The sequence below is a fragment of the Anopheles arabiensis genome, chromosome 2 (assembly GCF_016920715.1).
Source record: "Anopheles arabiensis isolate DONGOLA chromosome 2, AaraD3, whole genome shotgun sequence".
Lineage (NCBI taxonomy): Eukaryota > Metazoa > Arthropoda > Insecta > Diptera > Culicidae > Anopheles > Anopheles arabiensis.
Window position 1 is genome coordinate 41,604,662 of NC_053517.1, and position 18,737 is coordinate 41,623,398.

General features: G+C 49.8%; 6 protein-coding genes across 9 annotated transcripts; 3 read left to right on the forward strand and 3 right to left on the reverse strand.

The window, feature by feature from the left end:
• The first annotated feature begins 1,667 nt into the window (after nt 1-1,667).
• LOC120895646 (pancreas transcription factor 1 subunit alpha) lies at nt 1,668-3,787 on the forward strand. Of its 3 annotated transcripts, none has more exons than XM_040299167.1 (5): nt 1,668-1,804; nt 2,130-2,356; nt 2,945-3,092; nt 3,158-3,384; nt 3,458-3,787. In XM_040299167.1, exons 1-5 carry the CDS (start codon nt 1,749-1,751, stop codon nt 3,592-3,594), a joined length of 795 nt encoding a protein of 264 aa, XP_040155101.1. In that variant the 5' UTR covers nt 1,668-1,748; the 3' UTR covers nt 3,595-3,787. The 3 variants fall into 3 exon arrangements, with proteins under 3 accessions (XP_040155101.1, XP_040155102.1, XP_040155103.1); XM_040299168.1 differs by having other exon boundaries at nt 3,173-3,384; XM_040299169.1 differs by having other exon boundaries at nt 3,176-3,384.
• An 11-nt stretch (nt 3,788-3,798) lies between these two features.
• LOC120895645 (mitosis initiation protein fs(1)Ya) lies at nt 3,799-6,420 on the reverse strand. Its single transcript, XM_040299165.1, has 3 exons — nt 6,276-6,420; nt 5,995-6,216; nt 3,799-5,926 (listed from the first exon to the last, which is right to left on the reverse strand). The coding sequence occupies exons 1-3, from the start codon at nt 6,291-6,293 to the stop codon at nt 3,935-3,937; spliced, it is 2,232 nt and encodes a 743-aa protein (XP_040155099.1). The 5' UTR covers nt 6,294-6,420; the 3' UTR covers nt 3,799-3,934.
• Nucleotides 6,394-7,170, reverse strand: LOC120895647 (RNA-binding protein 48). Its single transcript, XM_040299170.1, has one exon. It carries the CDS (start codon nt 7,051-7,053, stop codon nt 6,427-6,429), a length of 627 nt encoding a protein of 208 aa, XP_040155104.1. The 5' UTR covers nt 7,054-7,170; the 3' UTR covers nt 6,394-6,426.
• A 1,872-nt stretch (nt 7,171-9,042) lies between these two features.
• Nucleotides 9,043-13,360, forward strand: LOC120894128 (regulator of chromosome condensation). Of its 2 annotated transcripts, none has more exons than XM_040296511.1 (5): nt 9,043-9,236; nt 9,412-9,525; nt 9,673-10,046; nt 11,321-12,133; nt 12,253-13,360. In XM_040296511.1, the coding sequence occupies exons 2-5, from the start codon at nt 9,447-9,449 to the stop codon at nt 12,520-12,522; spliced, it is 1,536 nt and encodes a 511-aa protein (XP_040152445.1). In that variant the 5' UTR covers nt 9,043-9,236; nt 9,412-9,446; the 3' UTR covers nt 12,523-13,360. The 2 variants fall into 2 exon arrangements, with proteins under 2 accessions (XP_040152445.1, XP_040152444.1); XM_040296510.1 differs by having other exon boundaries at nt 9,435-9,525.
• A 122-nt stretch (nt 13,361-13,482) lies between these two features.
• On the reverse strand, nt 13,483-16,222 carry LOC120894126 (augmin complex subunit dgt6). The gene is given in 3 exon segments (XM_040296509.1): nt 13,483-13,848; nt 13,936-15,056; nt 15,059-16,222. Coding segments are annotated over 3 exon segments (2,340 nt in total). The 5' UTR covers nt 16,083-16,222; the 3' UTR covers nt 13,483-13,653.
• A 313-nt stretch (nt 16,223-16,535) lies between these two features.
• On the forward strand, nt 16,536-18,671 carry LOC120894445 (E3 ubiquitin-protein ligase RNF220). Its single transcript, XM_040297039.1, has 2 exons — nt 16,536-17,170; nt 17,241-18,671. The coding sequence occupies exons 1-2, from the start codon at nt 16,784-16,786 to the stop codon at nt 18,063-18,065; spliced, it is 1,212 nt and encodes a 403-aa protein (XP_040152973.1). The 5' UTR covers nt 16,536-16,783; the 3' UTR covers nt 18,066-18,671.
• The last annotated feature ends 66 nt before the right edge of the window (nt 18,672-18,737 follow it).

The window sequence follows — 18,737 nt, forward strand, 5'->3', positions numbered from 1 at the left end:
TTTATCACTATGTTTCATTTCTCATTGTTTTTTTCAATTCTCTTTTTTACAGTAAGAATCTTTATAATCAGTTGGTCATTCATATTCGTTCATGCAAATGTAAAATAAGAGTCTGATAATTCTACTATGATATTAATTTCTGGCTTTATAATTATGAAACATATTTTGTCTATAGTAGAGTAGTTAATCTTAGTTACAGAGGATGGCATAGGTAATGATTGAACCACCAGTAGGTGATCGCTAACCGAGAGTTAAAATTTGTAATTTAAGCTAAAATGTTTTAAGCAGCTGACAAAAATTTTATCAAACACGTAACAGTTTTGATGAACAAAATACATCTAAAATTATAGCAAAAACAATTACAATTTTGCTACATGCATTATTGGTTCAAAATTAACTGCTTGTGTTGTAGATGCCGGCGGGACGGAAAGTTGATGAAAATCAGCGCCAGGCTGAACGTGTCAATAAAAAACATACATCCATTCCGCTCCCGAACGTTTCTCTATCAGCTAGTCTTGGCAAAACAATGTTATAAAAGAAATTTTACAAATCAATTATTTTTTAATCTCTTTAATTGGAAATCTAACATTATTGTTTATATTTATTTTTAATTTTTGTTCCATAAAGTTTGCTGTAGCTATTGTAGCCATCCAATCGGAACTTGAGTAAGTTTAACCGATTGATGGCTTGAATGGCTTGAATGCTTAAATGTATACTTTAATACCGATCCTGGAAACTCTTTACATACTTTTACTATAAACCTAACATCCTATCTTAATCGCTTTATCAATCAGAGAATATTAGGACCTTTTAACAGCAGATTAAATTAAACAAATTCAACCTGATGTTCGGAAGTGTCTGTTGTACCAATTTGTGCTGAACATTATTGTACCAAAAACGAATATTAAATTCTAACATAATATTATGGTATTAGCTAAAATAACCGAAACATGTATTGCATAAGATGCAATGGAATGAAGGAAATCGCTCTTTCAACCGGTTGTTTATTCCGTTTGTTCTCCGTGTTTCCCGCTTAAATTTAAACAAATACTTCAAAAACATGTGTGCCAATTTGCTTCTGAAAGTTCGTTCGTTGAACAGCGATAACAGTCATCGTCGATGGCACCAATGCATCTGCAAAACATTTTAGATTGCACGATCAATATTTAAAGGTTTGAATGGCCGCGATGTTGATCGAACACAATATTGACTAAACTATAGCACTCGTGGCGCACTGCAAAGATAAATTCAAACGGCAACCGCAAAAAAAACGCTACGCTATTGATCAATGAAGGATAGATAAAAGAAAGAAGAAAGAAAAATAAAAAAATAGATATGTATGCTTTAAAAGCGACAATTCCTTCTTCTCAGCATTGGAGAAATCATCGTTTCGTCCGCTTTAATACGACGCTCATGGGTTGCGGGCCTCGACGAGTACCGTCGCTAAATGCTTTCCACCGTATGCCGGCGGCCATTGCATTTGGTCCTTTCATGTTTTCCCCGACTTTTCCAGCAATGGGAGGAGTAACGCACGAAAGGATGCACATGCGCAAACGAAAGGGTCGCGTCCCCTTCGCGCTACACGGCTGCGGCACCCGGAACAGCATCCCTAAAATCCTATATAAGAACCGGGCAGATCCAGCACATCCTTTGTAGTTGCTGGTTTGCCATTCATAGAGCTAGTGTTGGTCAGTTTAACCTGCAGTGAGTGCAAAAATCTGTGAAATTCAATAAGAATTCCCAAAGCGATGGATAAAATTTGCCGCTCACAGTTACCGGATTCATCGTCTTCGCCGCCACTGAGGTTATCATCGATATTGCTGTGATCCGTTTAGTTATTTTCTCGAAAAATATATCCCCAAAACTCCCCCCGTCGGTTTGTGATATTGTGTGGACTGTAAATGAGATTTTTATTGATGATTTTTTAAACTAAAAAGTCTCACAAAATCCGTGTACACGTGATACCCTTCCTGTGTGTCGATCCTGCATTTGGTGGTTCTGTGTTTGTTGTGCTGTGGATTTTGAGCGTTCTGTTTGTGCTTAAACTTGGTCCAAATCGATTTTCTATTCCTACCACTGCTGCCGAAAATGGATGTGCTTATGTACAACGCCCCAAACGCATCGTACAGTGGCATCGGGTTTCACAGCTTCGACGACGAGCTGATGGCCGATCTGCCATCGTGCGTCTATGCACAGCACCATCAGCTAAACGCCGCCCCCGGGAATGGGGGTGCGGGCAGTAGCAGCGCGGGACACAGTGCCGGACACAGCGGCCACACTGGCAATGCGCCCCCCAACTTGAGGCTGAACCCGACCAGCATACGGCAGATGCAGCATCAGTATCTTCATCATACAGGTAAGAACGGTAGCAACCGTGACTCACCGTGACCCTCATGGCCGTGGCCTTCGGGAAAGGTTGCTTTTGATAGCCATTTATGCAATGTTCTGCACAATTTTCTAACCACGTTTTAACCACGTGCTGGTTATCGGGGAAGGCTGCAGCAATATGGTTCACATCCTCACCGATTCCGAGCCGATATCTGTCGTTCTTCCGCATTGCTGAAGAAACTTTAAAATGCGTTACAGAACCCACTTATCATGCTGTGCACTGGATCGAAACGCTATCGTACAGAGTCACGCAGCTGGAAAACTAATTTTATTGGCTAATTTTGTTTTGCATTCACCTTGAAGTGCACACAGACACACACGCACACACACATGCTCTTCAAGCGATGGGCAGCTTGATCTTTTAATGCAACGTGAAGATAGTCATTAAAATCACCACCAATGCGAGTGAGGCATTAATGGCAGCATCGGTACCAGATCCGAGCCGGAAGAAACCTTCAGCTGGTTTAATCATTCCTGTTATCCTGTTTCAGTGTGTGCGAATTTAAATATGCTTCCACAAAAAAACGTTACATTTTTGCTACATTTTTCCCTGCAGAATGTTTGGACTCGTCCACCCCACCCAGCCCGTCCCTGTCGACGACGATGGGAACCCACCCGTACAATCCGCCACCGTACAACAAAATGCAACGCCAGCAGACGAACGTCCGCGAGCGCAAACGGATGATGCGTTCCGCCCCGAATGGGTAAGTAACAAGGCTCTCCCATCCCCCACCCAGGCGAATGTGTTCCACCGTCGGCTAATGTTTAGCTCCACCATTAACAGCAGCATTAATTCGGCGTTCGATGAGCTGCGCGTGCACGTGCCAACGTTTCCGTACGAGAAGCGGCTCAGCAAGATCGACACGCTGCGGCTAGCGATCGCGTACATTGCACTGCTGCGCGAGGTGCTCGAGGCGGACTACGATCCGCTCACGTACGTGGAAAAGTGTCTGCGGGGGGAAATAAAGGCCGACCGGGCACACTGGAACACGAGCGGTAAGTAGTCCAGGGGGAGTTTGCCTTTTTTTGCAGTGCAATTGTATGCTTAAATGTCTATTTTACGTTACAGATTTAACGGCACGACTGTCCTGGATCAATTGGGAAAACTTGGGCGTACATCCGGGCAGACGTACCATCCTGACGTCGCTGGCACTCGGATCGTCGGAGAGTATGGGTGCGTGTGGACCGCCGCCACATTTGATCTAGATTGCAACCGCCGCACTCCTTTCACGCGGCACCATTTTAAAGTCTTCCGTTTTGTTTATTCTTTAAATATAAATACTAAAACTGCATCGAATAACTATTTATCAGCACTAGGCTTACAACTCCCTATTCAAATAGGAATCAGCTAGTTCTCTGTCGTACCCCATTTTAAATGAGAATAAAAATGAAAAACGCACTCTCGTCGCCTATTATTGCTTAAAACAATTCAAAAATAATGTATTTTTACGTTCCGGTTCCATTTAATGGCACAAATGTTTGACAATCTTCCCTAAATATAAAGCATACAAAAGAAAAAAATAATATCCAATCACACTCCCGCGAGCTAGTTGTACCTTCCGGGGCCACTAGCGCTTCCGCTGCCACCGCTTTCGCTGCTCGTATGGCGCAACCGATGGATTGGCTGGCGGCTCTGGATGCGCTTCCGCTTTGCGACCGGACTGTGCTGCTGTACCTTTGCGGCCGCACACGGACCATCATTCGTTAGGGCAGGAGCGTACGGCCGCGCGTAGGTTGACGCTACGCGACGCCTCTTTTTGCCGTTCGATTCGTGCGCGATACGATACTCGTCCGAGCCGGAGGAAGACGTGCGCGAAATTCCACCGTCCGACCGGGTGGTGTACCGGTTTTTAAGATAGTCCGCAAACGATGCGGCTCGGTGCAGGATTCCACCACCGCCAGCCACCGCGCCAGTGGTGGCTCTTGGCGCATCCATCGAGTGTTCCTCTTGCGTGACGTCGCTGCGCGATGCCAGCCGAATGACGTTGGAAACGATCGACCAGAGTTTTCCACCACCACCACCGCTGCGAGTAGCATTCATTCCATCCAGCTTTCCTACTTTGCTCTCGTGTGACGTACTGTCGGTGAATGCGTCACAGTCGCTTTTGCCCTGCCTTATGTTTGGTCGCCCTTTGACCGGATAAAACACATCATCCGTGCCGGAATCGTTTTCCGCATCCTCCACCGATGCATCGTACGCCTTGAACGTGTCGCCGAGCCTAGGAGCGGCCGAACAGCTGTAACTACGGCCTGGTATACCCCCTCCGCACGGCGTTCCCCAGACGTCTTCCAGCGTGTCGTTCAGGGCACTGTTGCTCTGTTGCTCCCCTTTCAGCTGCAGTTCCTGCAGCGCTTGGAATGAGCTCACCTTCTTCATTGCCGTTCCGCCGCCGCCCGGTTTCGGTGTCACCGGGTAGCTTTCTGCCGAGTGTAGCTTCCGCAGACTGTCTACCCCTCTCGGCACTGCTAACGCGCTACTCCCTTGCAGTGATTCCATATCGCGATGCGTTTCGTAATACTCTGAACCGTCCGTCGTGTTCGCATTCGGTATGGCATCGGCCTGCGCCAGCTGTACCGACTCTTGGGCCAGATCACCTGGCCGTACCATACGTTGTGCTTGGGTGGATTGAGCCGAAGTTACGGAGCCGCCGCCGCCACGCCCACTACCGAGGCGCTTCAGTGTCGGTGTGGTGCGCAGATCCAGCGGATCTTTCGTCGGTGACGCCAGCATACTGTTCATGCCGCTGCTCATCGTAGAGTTGAAGCTCATCTTACGCTGCGTGCCCGGCTGCAGCATCTTCGAGTACACACCGCCCACACCGGCCGTATGCTGGGCGATGGCACGCTGAATGCTTTTGGACATTACCTGCCGCAGCGGCGTGGCGACCGCCTTCGACCGGTTGCGTATGATTGCCCGCACCTTGTCCAGCTCGTTCGGCACCGGGGGCGACGCGCCAAGATCTTCCGCCCGGCTGTCCGTGTCACTGCCGCTGCTGCAGTGTATGCTCGACATCTGGCCCATCGTCGCGGAGTACGACTCGTTCGGTTGCTTCGGCCCCGTCGGCATCAACTGCCACTGGTACATGGGCGTTGAGGTGGTGCGCACTAGCTTGCGCGGCCCGGACCCCCCATCCACGCGCAGCAACCCGGATGCGTTCACCTCCGACGTGTTGTTCGTCATCGAGAGCATGCTTTCGAAGCTTTGGCGGCTCTTGCGCTTCCAGCGCAGATTAATCTTTGTCAGCGGCGTCAGCAGCGCTTCGTCCACTTCGTCTATCTTGTTGTCCACCTCGCCGAACGGTTGAAAATCGCCCGGCACGAGACTGCTCTTTCTCCGTTCACGGGACGGCATCGCCCGATCGTCTGCAGGTTGCTCAACCGCAATGTTTTCCTTATTGTCTGCGTCAATGGTGGGCAGCGCATGGTGGCCGATCGTGCCGCTGCTTTCGAGATAGCATTCACCTTCCTTTCCCGCGTCACTCGAGCAGAGCGTGAAGCATTTGTTAATCTGCTGAAAGTCGGCTAATGAATAGAAAACCTTTCGCACACGTTTTGTGATTAGTTTTGTTGCTAAGATCAAATGGGAATCTAATTAAATGTTTTTACCTTCCTGCATCGGTTGCATTCCAGGGGCAGATGTTCTTTCAGTATGTGTACGATGAGCAAATTGTTTGGCGTGATTTTAGTGTCCTTCCGCAACGGGAATGGTCTGTCGTTGCAGATGTAGCAAATTTTGCGTAACATGGCGTCTTCCTGATGGCTTCCATCTTCATGCTTTTGCCGGCACTTGGCACAGCAGAACACCTGCAGGCAGGTTCTACACTGCACCTGATAACGACCATTTTGTTGAATAAGAGTGCAAACTGGCGCGCATCTCACCTACTTACCTCCTTAGGTATAATCATCCTGTAGTTCACTGTTTTCTCTACTTCACTTAATGTACTTTCGACTCGCTGGCGATGATGGCCGTACGCTTCCAAAAAGGATGATGGTTGTCCTAGAAGATCAACACCACTACTGTCACCCGACCGTAGTGTCTCATTGACCCGCGGCCGCAGGATTAGTTGTCTTAGTGCTATTATTGTCCACCGCCGGCACAACAGCCAACTGTCGCAGTCCGGCAGCACCAACACCAGGAAGATTTGACGTTCGCTGTTTTGAATTGGACGACCGCCGCCCACCGGCGAGTTTCGCACGGAATCGAACCTCCGATCGACGCTGGTTCAGCTTTGCCCGAACCTCGTCCACACTTTCGCGCTCCGGTGCGTACGAGAGGTGCAGTATACCGCCGTAAAAGTTGCGTGCGTCCAGCAGCTTTTTCGCTTGTCGGGCCTTTTCTAGTTTGACGAAACACACATGAAATACGTCCGTAAACGGTTCGGGCTGCAGCTCGTCCGAGCCTTCATGTTCCCGTTGCCAGCTGTCGGTGATGTTGCTGATCGATTCCACCGCCCCGAACCGCACTAGCTCTTGGCGCAGCTCTCGGAGCAGATTAATTTGCGGAACGCCGAAAATGAGCAAGTGCCGAGATTCGTTCGCAACCGAGTACACCCGTACGGCTGTTAGCTGGCGCGAGCGACGATACAGTGGGCGGTTTTGGCAGTATTGGAAGCGAAGGTGGTGACTGTCCGGCGGTGGGTTTGCAGGTTTCGATGTTCCGCTCATGCTATTAGCGAACGGAAGTAGTGGTGGAGCTATTGGCCGCCTGATTAGGACGCGGGAATGGGGCAAAGATGAGATGCGTGCGTGCAGTTGGGGAATGCGCGGTTTGTTTACGTTCGCCAACGCTCGCTTGCCTGCTGACAGGTGTTCTGTCATCCAAGCTACAAAAAAGCCTATAAAGGCCTTTTCACACACAGAAAATTGTGTTGTAAAATTGAAACCGAACATGAGGAAAAATGAATACAGTTTGCACGTTTTGTTAAAACTATTAAAAGATCATTTCGAACCTGCTTGATTGTGTGCAGTTTCCAAAACATGAACTCTTCAGTATTTTATAACGGTCGCCAAGATCCGTTTCATTTGAACTGTGAAGCGTTTCTGAAGCGTTTCCACTAATCAAACCCGCTGTCAAAAATTTGCCTCCAAAGCAGTGTGGCCAGATTATATTGGCAGATTTCGGCAGGAGCACTGTTGAGAACGCACCCATTTAAATTTTATCAATTATTTGACGGATTAATTTCTTTTTCCCTACTAGCAAAGAGAATGAAAAAGTGTGCGTCTTTTATGAATAATGTATGTGGTTTGAAGCAAGATTGTGTGAAGCTATGAATTGAAATGTGCTTTTATTTGCAATAAAAGTGATAAAATATTTATAAACCAAGTTTAATGTGTTAAAGTTTTTCTTTTGATTCGGGTACACCAAGTCCATATGAAGGGAAGCGCACACCGCGCTAAGAAAGAAACGAGCGGGAGGGGGTTTCAATCCAGCGCAGCGCAACTCGCTGGAATCAAGTGGGGTACCAATTCAGCGCAGCGCAAGCCGAAAGAAACGGAAAGGGAGGGATATGAGGAAAATACAATGAAACAGCGCGAGCGAGCGTTCTTTTCAGTGAGAGCGCCTCGTGCATTTTAAAGACATGCAATAGAGCGCATTCTTTCCGTGGTAGCACCCCATCCGCCATTTTTAATTTTTAGCCCAAAACACCCACCGTCTGTTTCTATAGAAGTATACTTAGGGCGGTGGCAACGCTTTTTCGCATGCGATTTTATCGGACGGCCTGTCAAATTTTTATATAGGATTTGACAGATAACGTCGGACGACGAAATCGCACGTCCGACGTTATCTGTCAAATCCCATATAAATCTCGTCCGATAAAATCACATCCGATCAGCATTGCCACCGCCCTTACCCCTCGCCTGAAAATTTCATTCTCTTTGTCTGTGAGCGTTTCTACATACACCGAGAATGCAGCTGAGAAAATAACTGACAGCATGCTTTGACAGCGACTGACAGCATTTTCGGTGAGAGAATTCTCCTCGGCATGCAAAGAACGATGGAGATGAGAAAAAATTGAATTGGCAGTTTATAGCGATCGATCAATTATAGTTTGCATTTTTGCCGTCTAATAATCGTAGAAATATTATTAAAAAGCAAAAGAAACTTTTTTGATGTCATTTTAGCGATTAAAATGGATTTTTTCAACATCATTTTAAAAGTCTCATCTCGGCGCTTTTCAGAGCTTCTACACACACCAGCGTGAGAAACCGGTTGTCAATTCTCTCACAGCCATCTCTCAGCTGCATTCTCGGTGTATGTAGAAACGCTCTATCGGGTAAGCTTTAACCGCCGACAGCGAGATTCAAATTAAAATTTAAATGATTTTCTTTGACGAGAAATTCTCGGAATCTACGCAACTGACATTTTCTACTTAATATGGACATAAAATTTTAACGGATAAAAATAAAAAGTGCCAGGCAAACAAACGTGCATCAGCGCGATAAGTAACAAATGAGGTTAGCAATCCTTGAAACAGTATCCCAAGCGCCACAGATTAAGCTTAAACGACTGAAAAATCAAATATCTGTGATTTTCGGTAGGATAAATGGAAAATCGGTAGTTTTAGGGCGGTCATCTGTGAATCGGTAGGCATATAAAAAATCGGTAGGAATACAGATAAATCGGTATTTCTGGTCACTCTGCTCAAAGTGCTGCATGGGACTTCTCATCCTTTCCGTTCTAGCAGGGTAGCAGAACGGACCGTCTTTTTCGTACGCTTACCCTGAACATGTACAAAAACGGCGTGGCAGCAGAAGAAATTGTTTAAATCGTACTCAAACTTCACGGAAATCGGTGCGCCGGTGAGGAACGGGTGGTTGTAATCTTTTCCGAGCAGCGAGAAAAGCCGGTGAGTAGTATGTGGCGCCTGCAGGTTGGCTGTGGCAAGCAATTGTGCTGCGGAAAAATGCGAAGCTTAACCTCAAATTCAGTGCAAAGTGATGGTGTGCGAAAAACGGCGTGGCATCTTCACCCGGGTGACGGTGGCCGCGTTGGTGAAAAGTAAAGTTTATTGACCGATTTAGTGTGTGTATGTGTGTTCTTGCAGCCCCTGTACAAGATGGGACGTGGCCGACCGAGGAAGGATACGCCGGCCGAGGGCGAAGGTCCAGCGGCAAAGATGCAACGGACGAAGAAACGTAAGTTGGCTACCTACCCCCCCCACATCTAGCTTATCATTTCGTGCATGGCTATAAATAACTCCACTGCGGGGTCATATTTCGTGCGACGTCATGCATTGGTATGCGCGGTTGCACTTACCAATCATCTTTCTTTTCCCTTTGCAGTCGAAATTCCGCTGGCAACGCTACCCAAGCTATCCGGGAACGTGCTAGCCTGCGGTCAGGGTGAGATGGGTCAGCTCGGTATGGGGGAAGACGTCATGGAGAAGACGCGACCCGCCGTCATCGAGGGGCTCTCGGACGTGGTGCAGATTTCGGCCGGCGGCATGCACAATCTATGCCTCACGCGGCACGGCACGGTGTACTCGTTCGGATGTAACGACGAAGGTGCGCTCGGCCGCGACACGTCCGAGGAGGGTTCCGAGTTTGAGCCCAAACAGATCGATCTGCCCGGACAGTGCGTTAAAATTTCGGCCGGCGATTCACATTCCGCCTGTCTGCTGGACGATGGACGCGTGTACGCGTGGGGTTCCTTCCGGGTAAGTTGAAAACGGTTAGATATGGTCGATAAAAAATAATTACAAACCCCTTACATGAACTGCCCGCGGGCTGTGTATGTACCCAGCTGGGTCTGCTGGCGGCGTCTCCGTATCTGGAGGCTTTCCCGCCAAAGTTCTTCCCCGCGTGGTGTTGGTTTGCCGGAGAGCGTGCCCCCGTCGTCGCGTATCTTACCTGCTACGGAAAATTCCCAGATGTTATTATTACTATTGGTCTTATTTCGGGTATTGTATTTAGGTACATTAACGTCCATTGGGCGAGAAGGCACGGTGTGACAGCTGGCAGCCGTTGCCCGGGCGCCGGTAAGACGAGGGGGAAAAACTAAAGTTTCCATATTCCCGTTCCAAATTAGTTCTCAATTCTTCGACCCTTCTCGCGATTGTTCCCACAGTCACCGTAGCGTGAAGGGGAACGAGAGAGAGAGAGAGAGCAGAAAAAAGTTATAACCATCCCTGTCGTTATGGAAACGGCAGGGACCTTTAAATCCTCTCCCCTCGTCATTAACGGAGTTCACAGGCTGCATTTGTGTTTACCTGTGAGAGACCATTTTTCTTTTCCTCTTTATTGTACCTCACGAACATTGTACGCAACGGAATTTGGATTGCTTTTAAATACCCTTCGTCCTTACACACACACACAGTATATAGGAACATGGTCGCACAGGATGGAATAAGGTCGTTGTGGGGCAATCGATCCCAGGCTAGTGGTAATCTCGCACTTGGAGCACCCGTACGAGTACCTGGTTACTCTGGTTGTTTGCTTCGGGAAGGTCTGAGATAAGGCATGCGAATATGCCTCAGCAAGGCAGCTCTTTGAGAAGAGCGTTCGCTACCAGCAATACATCAGTTGTGGATGACGCAGTGTCCTGGCCGCTTCTTGAAAGGTGCAAACCTCTCGGTTTCGGCTCGGGCACTGATTGAAAACAGCGGATTGCCAGCCATATGAGTCAAATATGCGAGCTATCAACCTGTGGGGGGGGTCCGTCCTCTCCATGGGCGGTAGAACTCAATTCAGACTAATCTATCACTAGCCCGATCACATGCTCAACACAACTGCATTTCTGATGGTGCGTTCCAAAATCGTGTGTGTGTGTGTGTGTCGGTGAAGGATGAGGAGGGAGTGGATGTTCTTTTGATACCGATACCGTGCCGATTTTTCTTGCCATCACCTTCAACGTATAGGCGACTGGCCGTATTGGCACGGGATGATGCGTTTCCGCTCCGATACTAATGCATCCCGTCTCTCTTCTCACAAGGACTCGCACGGAAACATGGGCCTTACGCTCGAGGGCAACAAACGGTTGCCGATCGAGGTGCTGCCGGGCAACCGGTGGGTGGACATAGCGTCCGGCTGTGACCATCTGGTGCTGCTGTCCGACATCGGTCACATCTACACAGTCGGTTGTGCGGAGCAGGGCCAGCTCGGTCGCGTTTCGATCCGGGCCGCGTCCGGCGAATCGCGGCGCGGCAAAACACAGCTCCTCCAGCCGGGCATCGTGACGCGTCGCGGCAAAATGATCGTAGCCGAAGCGATCTGGGCCACCACGTACTGTACCTTCTACAAGGACTACCAGACGGGGCGGATATTTGCGTTCGGGCTGAACAACTACTGCCAGCTGGGCATACCGAACCCGAGCGAGAACGTCGTGAAGCCCGTGTTCGTGCCGGAACCGACGAGCTTCGACGAGGTGGTCCAGATTGCCGGCGGTCAGCACCACACACTCGTGCTAAAGACTGACCACAAAGTGTACGCCATCGGACGGAAGGAGTACGGCCGGCTGGGACTGGGCGATGACGTTACGGAAGACGCGAAAACGCTACAACCGGTGGCGGCGCTCGGCGACAAGAAGGTGGTCAGCGTGTGCTGCGGCGAGAGTACCTCGTTTGCCGTGACAGACAAGGGCGAGCTGTACGCGTGGGGCATGGGTTCGAGCCTGCAGCTCGGCACGGGGCTGGAGACGGACGAAGCGAAACCGGTGCTCATCGCCAGCAAGCAGGTGGCCGGAAAGGTGATCCTCAAAGCGTCCAGCGGTGGTCAGCACAGTTTGTTCCTTGTGCAGGAAACGCCGGTAAGTTGGGTGTTTGGATGTTAGATGCTATTGAAGGGTGTGAAAGACATATTCGTACAGTTTGTCATTTACTCATCAACTTTACTTCATTTTTGTCACTCTTTTCGTTCCTACCGCAGGCCGTGACGGAAAAAGCGCCAACGAAAGGAACAGCCGCTAGCAAAAAGACGAAACCAGAAGCTGCGAGTACGTCAAACGGTCAGGCGAAACGTTCCGAAACAAAGAATGGCGATGAACCGGAGGCAGCTAGCAGCAGTTCTAGTGCAGCCGCAGACAGCAAACCTACCACCAATGGCGCGGCCGAGACGACGGAAGCATCCGGAAGTGATGAGAAAGCTGCTCCGGCAAAAGCAGCGGGCGGTGGTGGTAGGAAGCGAAAATTACAGTAAAATGTAGCATAAGGGTGTCGTACACTACTTCTTTCTGAGTAGGAGGAGGGCAAAGGAGGGCGGTTAGGTTTAGATAGCGCTGACTTTAAACATAAACGTGTTAGATTAACGTTCGTGCCGTGTTAATATTTATCAAATCATCATTTTAGTTAAGCAAGCTGCAGCAACCAATCATCATCTAGGTGTCATTATTTTCTTTCCTTTTTACATGTTTTTTTCGTTTACTTGTAGCACTGGCACCACTTCTCCACTGCAACGTGTTTCTTGTTTTTGTTCCTCGTTACCTGTTAACTAATGTGTTTTTTTTCTTTTAAAATCTTTTCTTCCTCTTTCCCGTCCTTTTTGTGGATACTGTTCTCTAACAAAGTACAAAGAAACTAATTGCGCCAACCCCTCTCCTATTTCATTTCCATTCACACACTACCAACAGCTCATCCATCACAATTTGGTTAATGTTTTTACTCCATGGGAGTAGTATTCTAGCGATAATGGATGGGAGGAAGAGTATTATTTCCCTTATCTTTATCTCTCGGGCCCAGTTTACAATGGTGCGTTGACGAAGGTGGGTGGTAGTAGTGCACCGTTTATATTTTAGGCAGCAAAAGACACACGGAAGACACACGATAAAGGCAAAAGTGCCACTAGTGCGGTCTGCACATTCACACACAGTACAGTAAGGATAGAATTTTAGGCAAATGTTGATATTTTGTTTTTGCGCCAATTTGGAACGGCGTTTACGAGGGAAAGAGGGGATCTCTTACGCAGGGAAATTGAAATCGACTGAGAAAAGAAGCAAATAAACAATAAAAGAATTTGATGAAGACTAAACTATCAAGAATCTACGGCGTTATTTTCTTGATGCAATAATTTATTCGAATTTTAGTGTCTGGCTTTTTTGTGAGTTGTGAGTAATGTGATGTGTAATGAGTTGTGAATGAATAATCGAGTTATTTTGGCAAATTATTTCAATAAAAAGCATATTTTATATAAAGCCTTCTTTTTCCTATATACTTAATTCTAATACGTATAACATGAGTTAACACAGAGAAAGAGACCGAAAGCGTTGCATGAAAGTTTAACGATTTAAAATCAACGTAACGAGAACGTCCACGACTCGAACGGACCAACAACTCATTCAAAATCCGTCACTATTCCGTCGCTCACATTGAACAGATCGTCTTCGTCCGGCGCTGGAATGTGCAAGTCTTCGCCGGTTTTCTCACCGCTTGCTGGTTTACATTCAGCTTCACCAACCTCTATCTGACTAATGCCACCGGCACTGATCGCTAGGAGTGTGCGGGAAAGGTCTTCTGTTTGGCCACCGTTCTGTGGGAAGTGGGAAGAAAAATGAGAAACAAACAAGTCAGTAAGACATTGCGTCTTTTCCCACCCGTTGGAGATCGACCAGCTTACCTCAGGACGCAATGTTTTGTCCTCGGACGTGTCCACCAATTCTTGACCACTGTTGGTGATACCCGGTTCCGATTCCGGCTCGAGCGCCAATGGCAACGGTAAGCAACGTTGTAATGGCAGTTCGTCGTGCTTCACGAGCGATTCCAACCTTCCCGAGGGGGATGTATGCACCGTCGATTCGTTCTCGATCAGTGAGCTTCGCTTCAGGGACGTTCGCTGGCCTCCCGGCCCACGGAGCAGGGTTTTCGGTGAGACCGTCGATTTGGACGTGTTCGAACCGGCGTAGATTGCCATCAGCCGTGGGCTGGAGTGTACGGTCGGTGAGCTAACCATCCGTTTGATCTGCTGCTGGTGCTGCTGCTGCGGAACCTGTAGCGTCTGGACGGATCTTGGTTTCCGCTCCACGTCCTCCTCGTTCGGCGTGCGACCCACCGTACCGGGGCCACACTTTTCCGGCGTCCCGAGCAGGGTGGAAGAAAACTCGGGCCGTAGTGTGATCTCGCTCAGCGTCGATATGTTCATCGTACTATTGACCGGCGGTGCATCACCATTGGAGCGGGAGGAGCTGCATTGTTTTTGGCTTTGCGCCTTGATGCGGTTCAGCATGGTGAGCGGGTTTAGCTTTTCTTTGCGTGCGATACGCGGCACGGCAAAGCCCGTCGTCGCGTTCGGTGGCTGCGGAACGTTCGATTGATCGCCCGTCGACGGCTTCAGATGCTTTGGCGCTGGTTTCGGACTGCGCAACTGGTACGAACTCACGGAAAGTAACTTCATTCGTGCGTTCATCGCGTGCACATCCTCTCTGTTCAACAGTGCCAGCCGCTGGTGACTCCTTGGCCCGGCCAGAGCGGCGGCGTGAAACTCGTCCGACTGTGCGTCAAAGTCCATCACGATCGGGGGCGTACAGAACAGCTTGTTCTTGATGGCGAAGTTGTCCTTTCCCAGCTTGTCGGGACTTTCGTCCCCGCCCGGCAGGTCCCGCAGCTGGCAGTCCTCGAGCGGGGGCAGGCTGCGTTGCAGCATATCGATCTGCTGACGAAGTTCGTCGAACTTGATCGCGACCTTGGATAGTTCCTTCTGCTCGTACTTCATGACATCGGGGTTTTTCACACAAAAGCCGCCAAAAACTGTTCCACGCTGGGCAGCACGTCCTCGGACAGCAGCTGCAGCAGCTTGACCGCATGCAGCTTCCCGGTGCCGTCGAACACGTCCTGCGCGTGCTGGTGCACCTGTTCCATGCCCGGCTGCGCGGTGTACTTGTCAAGGCAATCCTTGAGCTGCTCCTTCGTGAACGGCAGCGTCAGCTCATTGCTCTTCAGCTTGCTCTCCGTCTTCTCCACCACCCGGTCGTATTCGTCGGCGATCGCCTGCATGCGCTGCCGGATCTTTTGCTGCTCCCTGTGCTGCGTGTTTATCCGCACGTCCCAAAGCAGCATCAGCTTGTTGTAGTTCATCTGTTGCGCTAAATCGCACCCCTGCAGGACTGTCTCGATTAGCGATTCAATCTTGCGCGTCCGTTCCGTCAGTGCGGCAACGTCCTCTCGAATGGTGCCGCGAATTCCTTCGCTAACATCAACCAAACGTTTGTGGGAAGCGATCATTTGGGCGATGCGCGTTTTTGTGATCGGCTCAACTTCAGCGTCGGGCGCAAGACCGCTGGACGCTTTCGCTCGGCGCAACTCCTCCTGCAGCACGAACTTGATCAGCGTGAGCAGAAACTTCATGAATTTGGCCCCACCCGGCAGGACGACGACGTGCGCCTTTATCTTTTCCATGCCGACCAGCTTGCCCCGCTCGATCAAGCTGTTCACGTACTCGACCGTCGAGGTGCGGAACGCATTCTCCGCACCCTTGTCGTAGATGGGCCAGTAGAACCGCTTGCGGAACTCGCGCGCATCGTACACGTTGAACAGGAAGTGCATCACCTGGATGAAGGCCTTCGTGTTCGGTTTCAGGAACGCGCCCCGGCAAAACTGCGCCCTAAACTCGTCCGTCGGCTGATGGCGCTTGGTCAGCACGGTCAGGGTCCGGAATATGGCGGCATCGAGCTGTTCCTCGCAGCGGCTTACCGATGCACCGCCGGCGGAAAGATTCGGCCCGACCGACAGTTGGCTGTTGGTGCGTTTAACCATCGGCTTTTTGCTCATGGTGAAGCGAATGCGTGTCTTTCGGGTTGCGGCTTGGACAGTCAAGCGTTTCCGGGACAAACAGGCGGATTTCCGGCTTGTTTTGATCACTTTTTTCACACCACAAGCGGTCGTCCGCTTGGTGGTCGGTTCGTTCACAACTGTCATTTTGCAAAAAGTCGCTGAATTTGATCTGTGCGACTGTGCTGCCAGTTTGAATTGATGTTCGCCCCGTCCGCACAGGGTGATTCATTATCTTATGCAGAGTAAACGCTGCCAAACCATCTTTAGAATGCACCAGTTATACTTTATTTGTTTATTTGCAATGAAAGTTTAATGTAAAATAAATATAAAACAAACTAGGAAATACTTTATGGGTGATTCTTGGTAGTGGAAATCTTCTTGAAGAAAATCAGTCTGGCAACGCGGCCAGGCGAAAAGGGCAAAATGTCAAACGCTTCGGAGGCAAAAAACACACTCACACAATTGCATCGACGAAATGGATGGTTTGCCGATGTAAACAATTGCATGTTACGCACCGCAGAACAACGGCATAAGAATATCGAGTTTCACAGTTCACCGCAAAGAAAGTTTCCCCCATTTCCCGTCCCGTTTGCTGGTGCAGTATGTTGTGAAGACTTTCCCAGGGCCAGAAAACCGCCACCCGTTATTCAGTATGTTCCCGTGCTCGGTGCAGTAGGTGCAGTTCCGCGTTGCCAAACATGGAAGTCGGAGAGTCGGAACATTCTGGCCGGGGCTTTCGTCAGCGTAAGGGCAGAACCAGCCCAATGTGCTGCCCGATTTGCGGTGTTACGTTACGCTTGCACGAGATCGATCACCACTTTGCGGTGGAGGTGGATCGGCTCGAGCGCATCCTGAAGCCGAAGAAACAGCTTCCCTACGGCGCTGGCGGCGCTGAGGACGGACCAACGGCCGGACCTAGCTACAGCAATGGCGAAGGACCAAGTCACAGTGGCAGTGGTCAGCTGCCGACGGCTCGAACGAACGGCCACAACAGTGAAGAGACGGTGGCCAGTCCGGCCGTCGGGCCGGATGAGTGCTGGGGGACGTATCAGAAGATCAAAAACAATCGACAGGCGCGCTTGAAGGTAGCACGGCAAATTGCCGTTCATCTATCGGTGCCAGTGTGCTAATGCGTTTTCTTGCTCTCCGTTGCAGCTAAAGTCGCGAAAGCGGAAACCGGAAGACAATGTGTGCCCCATTTGCAACAAAGTTACCCTGGACGATATCACGCTGCACGTGGAGGCGTGCCTGAGAAAGTCCGAACCGCAGCGCAACGGCACCAATGCGTCGGCCAACGGCGGCGGCAGTGAAGATGACGACGATGACGACGACGATGCCAGCATCGATGTCGAGGGCGAATCGTTCGAGGTGTACGAGTGGGCCGGGCAGAAGCGTGTGCGCAGCACGACCATGCTTGGGCCGGGTGCGCACGGTGGGCTCGGCGTTCGGCTTACCTACGCCGACGATACGGACGACGAGCTGAACGTGGACGGCGACGAGAGCCAGGTATACGGACCACCGCAGTATTCGGAGCGGGACGTAATAGTGACGGGCCGTGGTGCGTCTGGTAGTAGCAGTGCGCTTCGCGAGCTGCTCATTGCCAACGATCCGCCGGTCGTAAAACCGCCGGCCGAAAGCAACCCCGGCGAGGGTACGAGCAAGTCTACTGCCCCACCGGCGTCGTCCGGCCTGCCTACCTCGCTGCCCGCCGGGCTGGAGGGTGAGCCCGAACCGGCCACAGGTACGGAGCGTCGCATCATCGAGTCGCTCAAGGCAAAGATACGCGAATACGAAGGGTACATTCAGAATCGGCCCAAGTGTCTGATTTGTATGGACGATTTTCGCAAACCGATCGTGTCGGTTTGCTGCTGGCATGTGTACTGCGAGGAGTGCTGGCTGCACACGCTAGGGGCCAAGAAGCTGTGCCCACAGTGCAGTATGATCACCTCGCCGACTGATCTGCGGAGAATTTATCTTTAAAACCGCACGCATTACGCAGGTAGGGGAGACAGTAAGCAGGGAAAACAAGGCGTAATACATCACATCATGTTGGTGGGGAAACATGGGAACATGGGTAAAATGATACGCAGCACACAAAACAGCACAAAAGAGGTCCAAAACACGGGCGAAGATGCGATAGGCATGGCTGAACATTGAAAGAAGTTAAGTATGTTAGATGGTTTCATCGGACAGGTGTGTTAAAAAACGCACCTCAAATACGCATGCCAACGGCAAACGTGCCAAAACGAAAACGAAATACATTTTACCCCACGGAGACAATGATAATGAGACAATAAGCAAAGCATTTACAGGCATACTAACAGCAAACGAAACCCAAAGCCCGATACGGTTTGTTAGAGGGGGCGCATTAAAGCAGGCCGCTTTTTTCGACAATTAATGTACTTTTAAATTTCCCGGCTTGTCCAACATTCATTCGAACATTCCGTTTTGCTGTACACGATAATCTTAGTTGGATAAGTTTACCTATTTACCAGTACTCCTGACCACTAAGCCATTTACGATGCGTTCCAGATTAATACTCGAATGACTGAATGAATAATAACGAGTCCGAAGAATTAACACAAAGCCCCCGTTGTTAAGATCGGAGTGTATTTGGAAAGAAATAAGCTGCGAATCGCTGAGCCGTATCCA

Bases quoted from the DNA above. Each gene is read 5' to 3' on its own strand.
- LOC120895646 (XM_040299167.1), top strand. From the start codon at position 1,749: ATGGATAAAATTTGCCGCTCACAGTTACCGGATTCATCGTCTTCGCCG. The intron at 1,805-2,129 runs GTTATCATCGAT...CGCATCGTACAG, and splicing joins TCGTCTTCGCCGCCACTGAG to TGGCATCGGGTTTCACAGCT. The intron at 2,357-2,944 runs GTAAGAACGGTA...TTTTCCCTGCAG, and splicing joins TCAGTATCTTCATCATACAG to AATGTTTGGACTCGTCCACC.
- LOC120895645 (XM_040299165.1), bottom strand. The intron at 5,927-5,994 runs GTAAAAACATTT...CGTGTGCGAAAG, and splicing joins AATGCAACCGATGCAGGAAG to GTTTTCTATTCATTAGCCGA.
- LOC120895647 (XM_040299170.1), bottom strand. From the start codon at position 7,053: ATGAGCGGAACATCGAAACCTGCAAACCCACCGCCGGACAGTCACCAC.
- LOC120894128 (XM_040296511.1), top strand. From the start codon at position 9,447: ATGGGACGTGGCCGACCGAGGAAGGATACGCCGGCCGAGGGCGAAGGT. The intron at 9,526-9,672 runs GTAAGTTGGCTA...TTCCCTTTGCAG, and splicing joins GATGCAACGGACGAAGAAAC to TCGAAATTCCGCTGGCAACG. The intron at 12,134-12,252 runs GTAAGTTGGGTG...TTCCTACCGCAG, and splicing joins TCCTTGTGCAGGAAACGCCG to GCCGTGACGGAAAAAGCGCC.
- LOC120894445 (XM_040297039.1), top strand. From the start codon at position 16,784: ATGGAAGTCGGAGAGTCGGAACATTCTGGCCGGGGCTTTCGTCAGCGT. The intron at 17,171-17,240 runs GTAGCACGGCAA...TCTCCGTTGCAG, and splicing joins ATCGACAGGCGCGCTTGAAG to CTAAAGTCGCGAAAGCGGAA.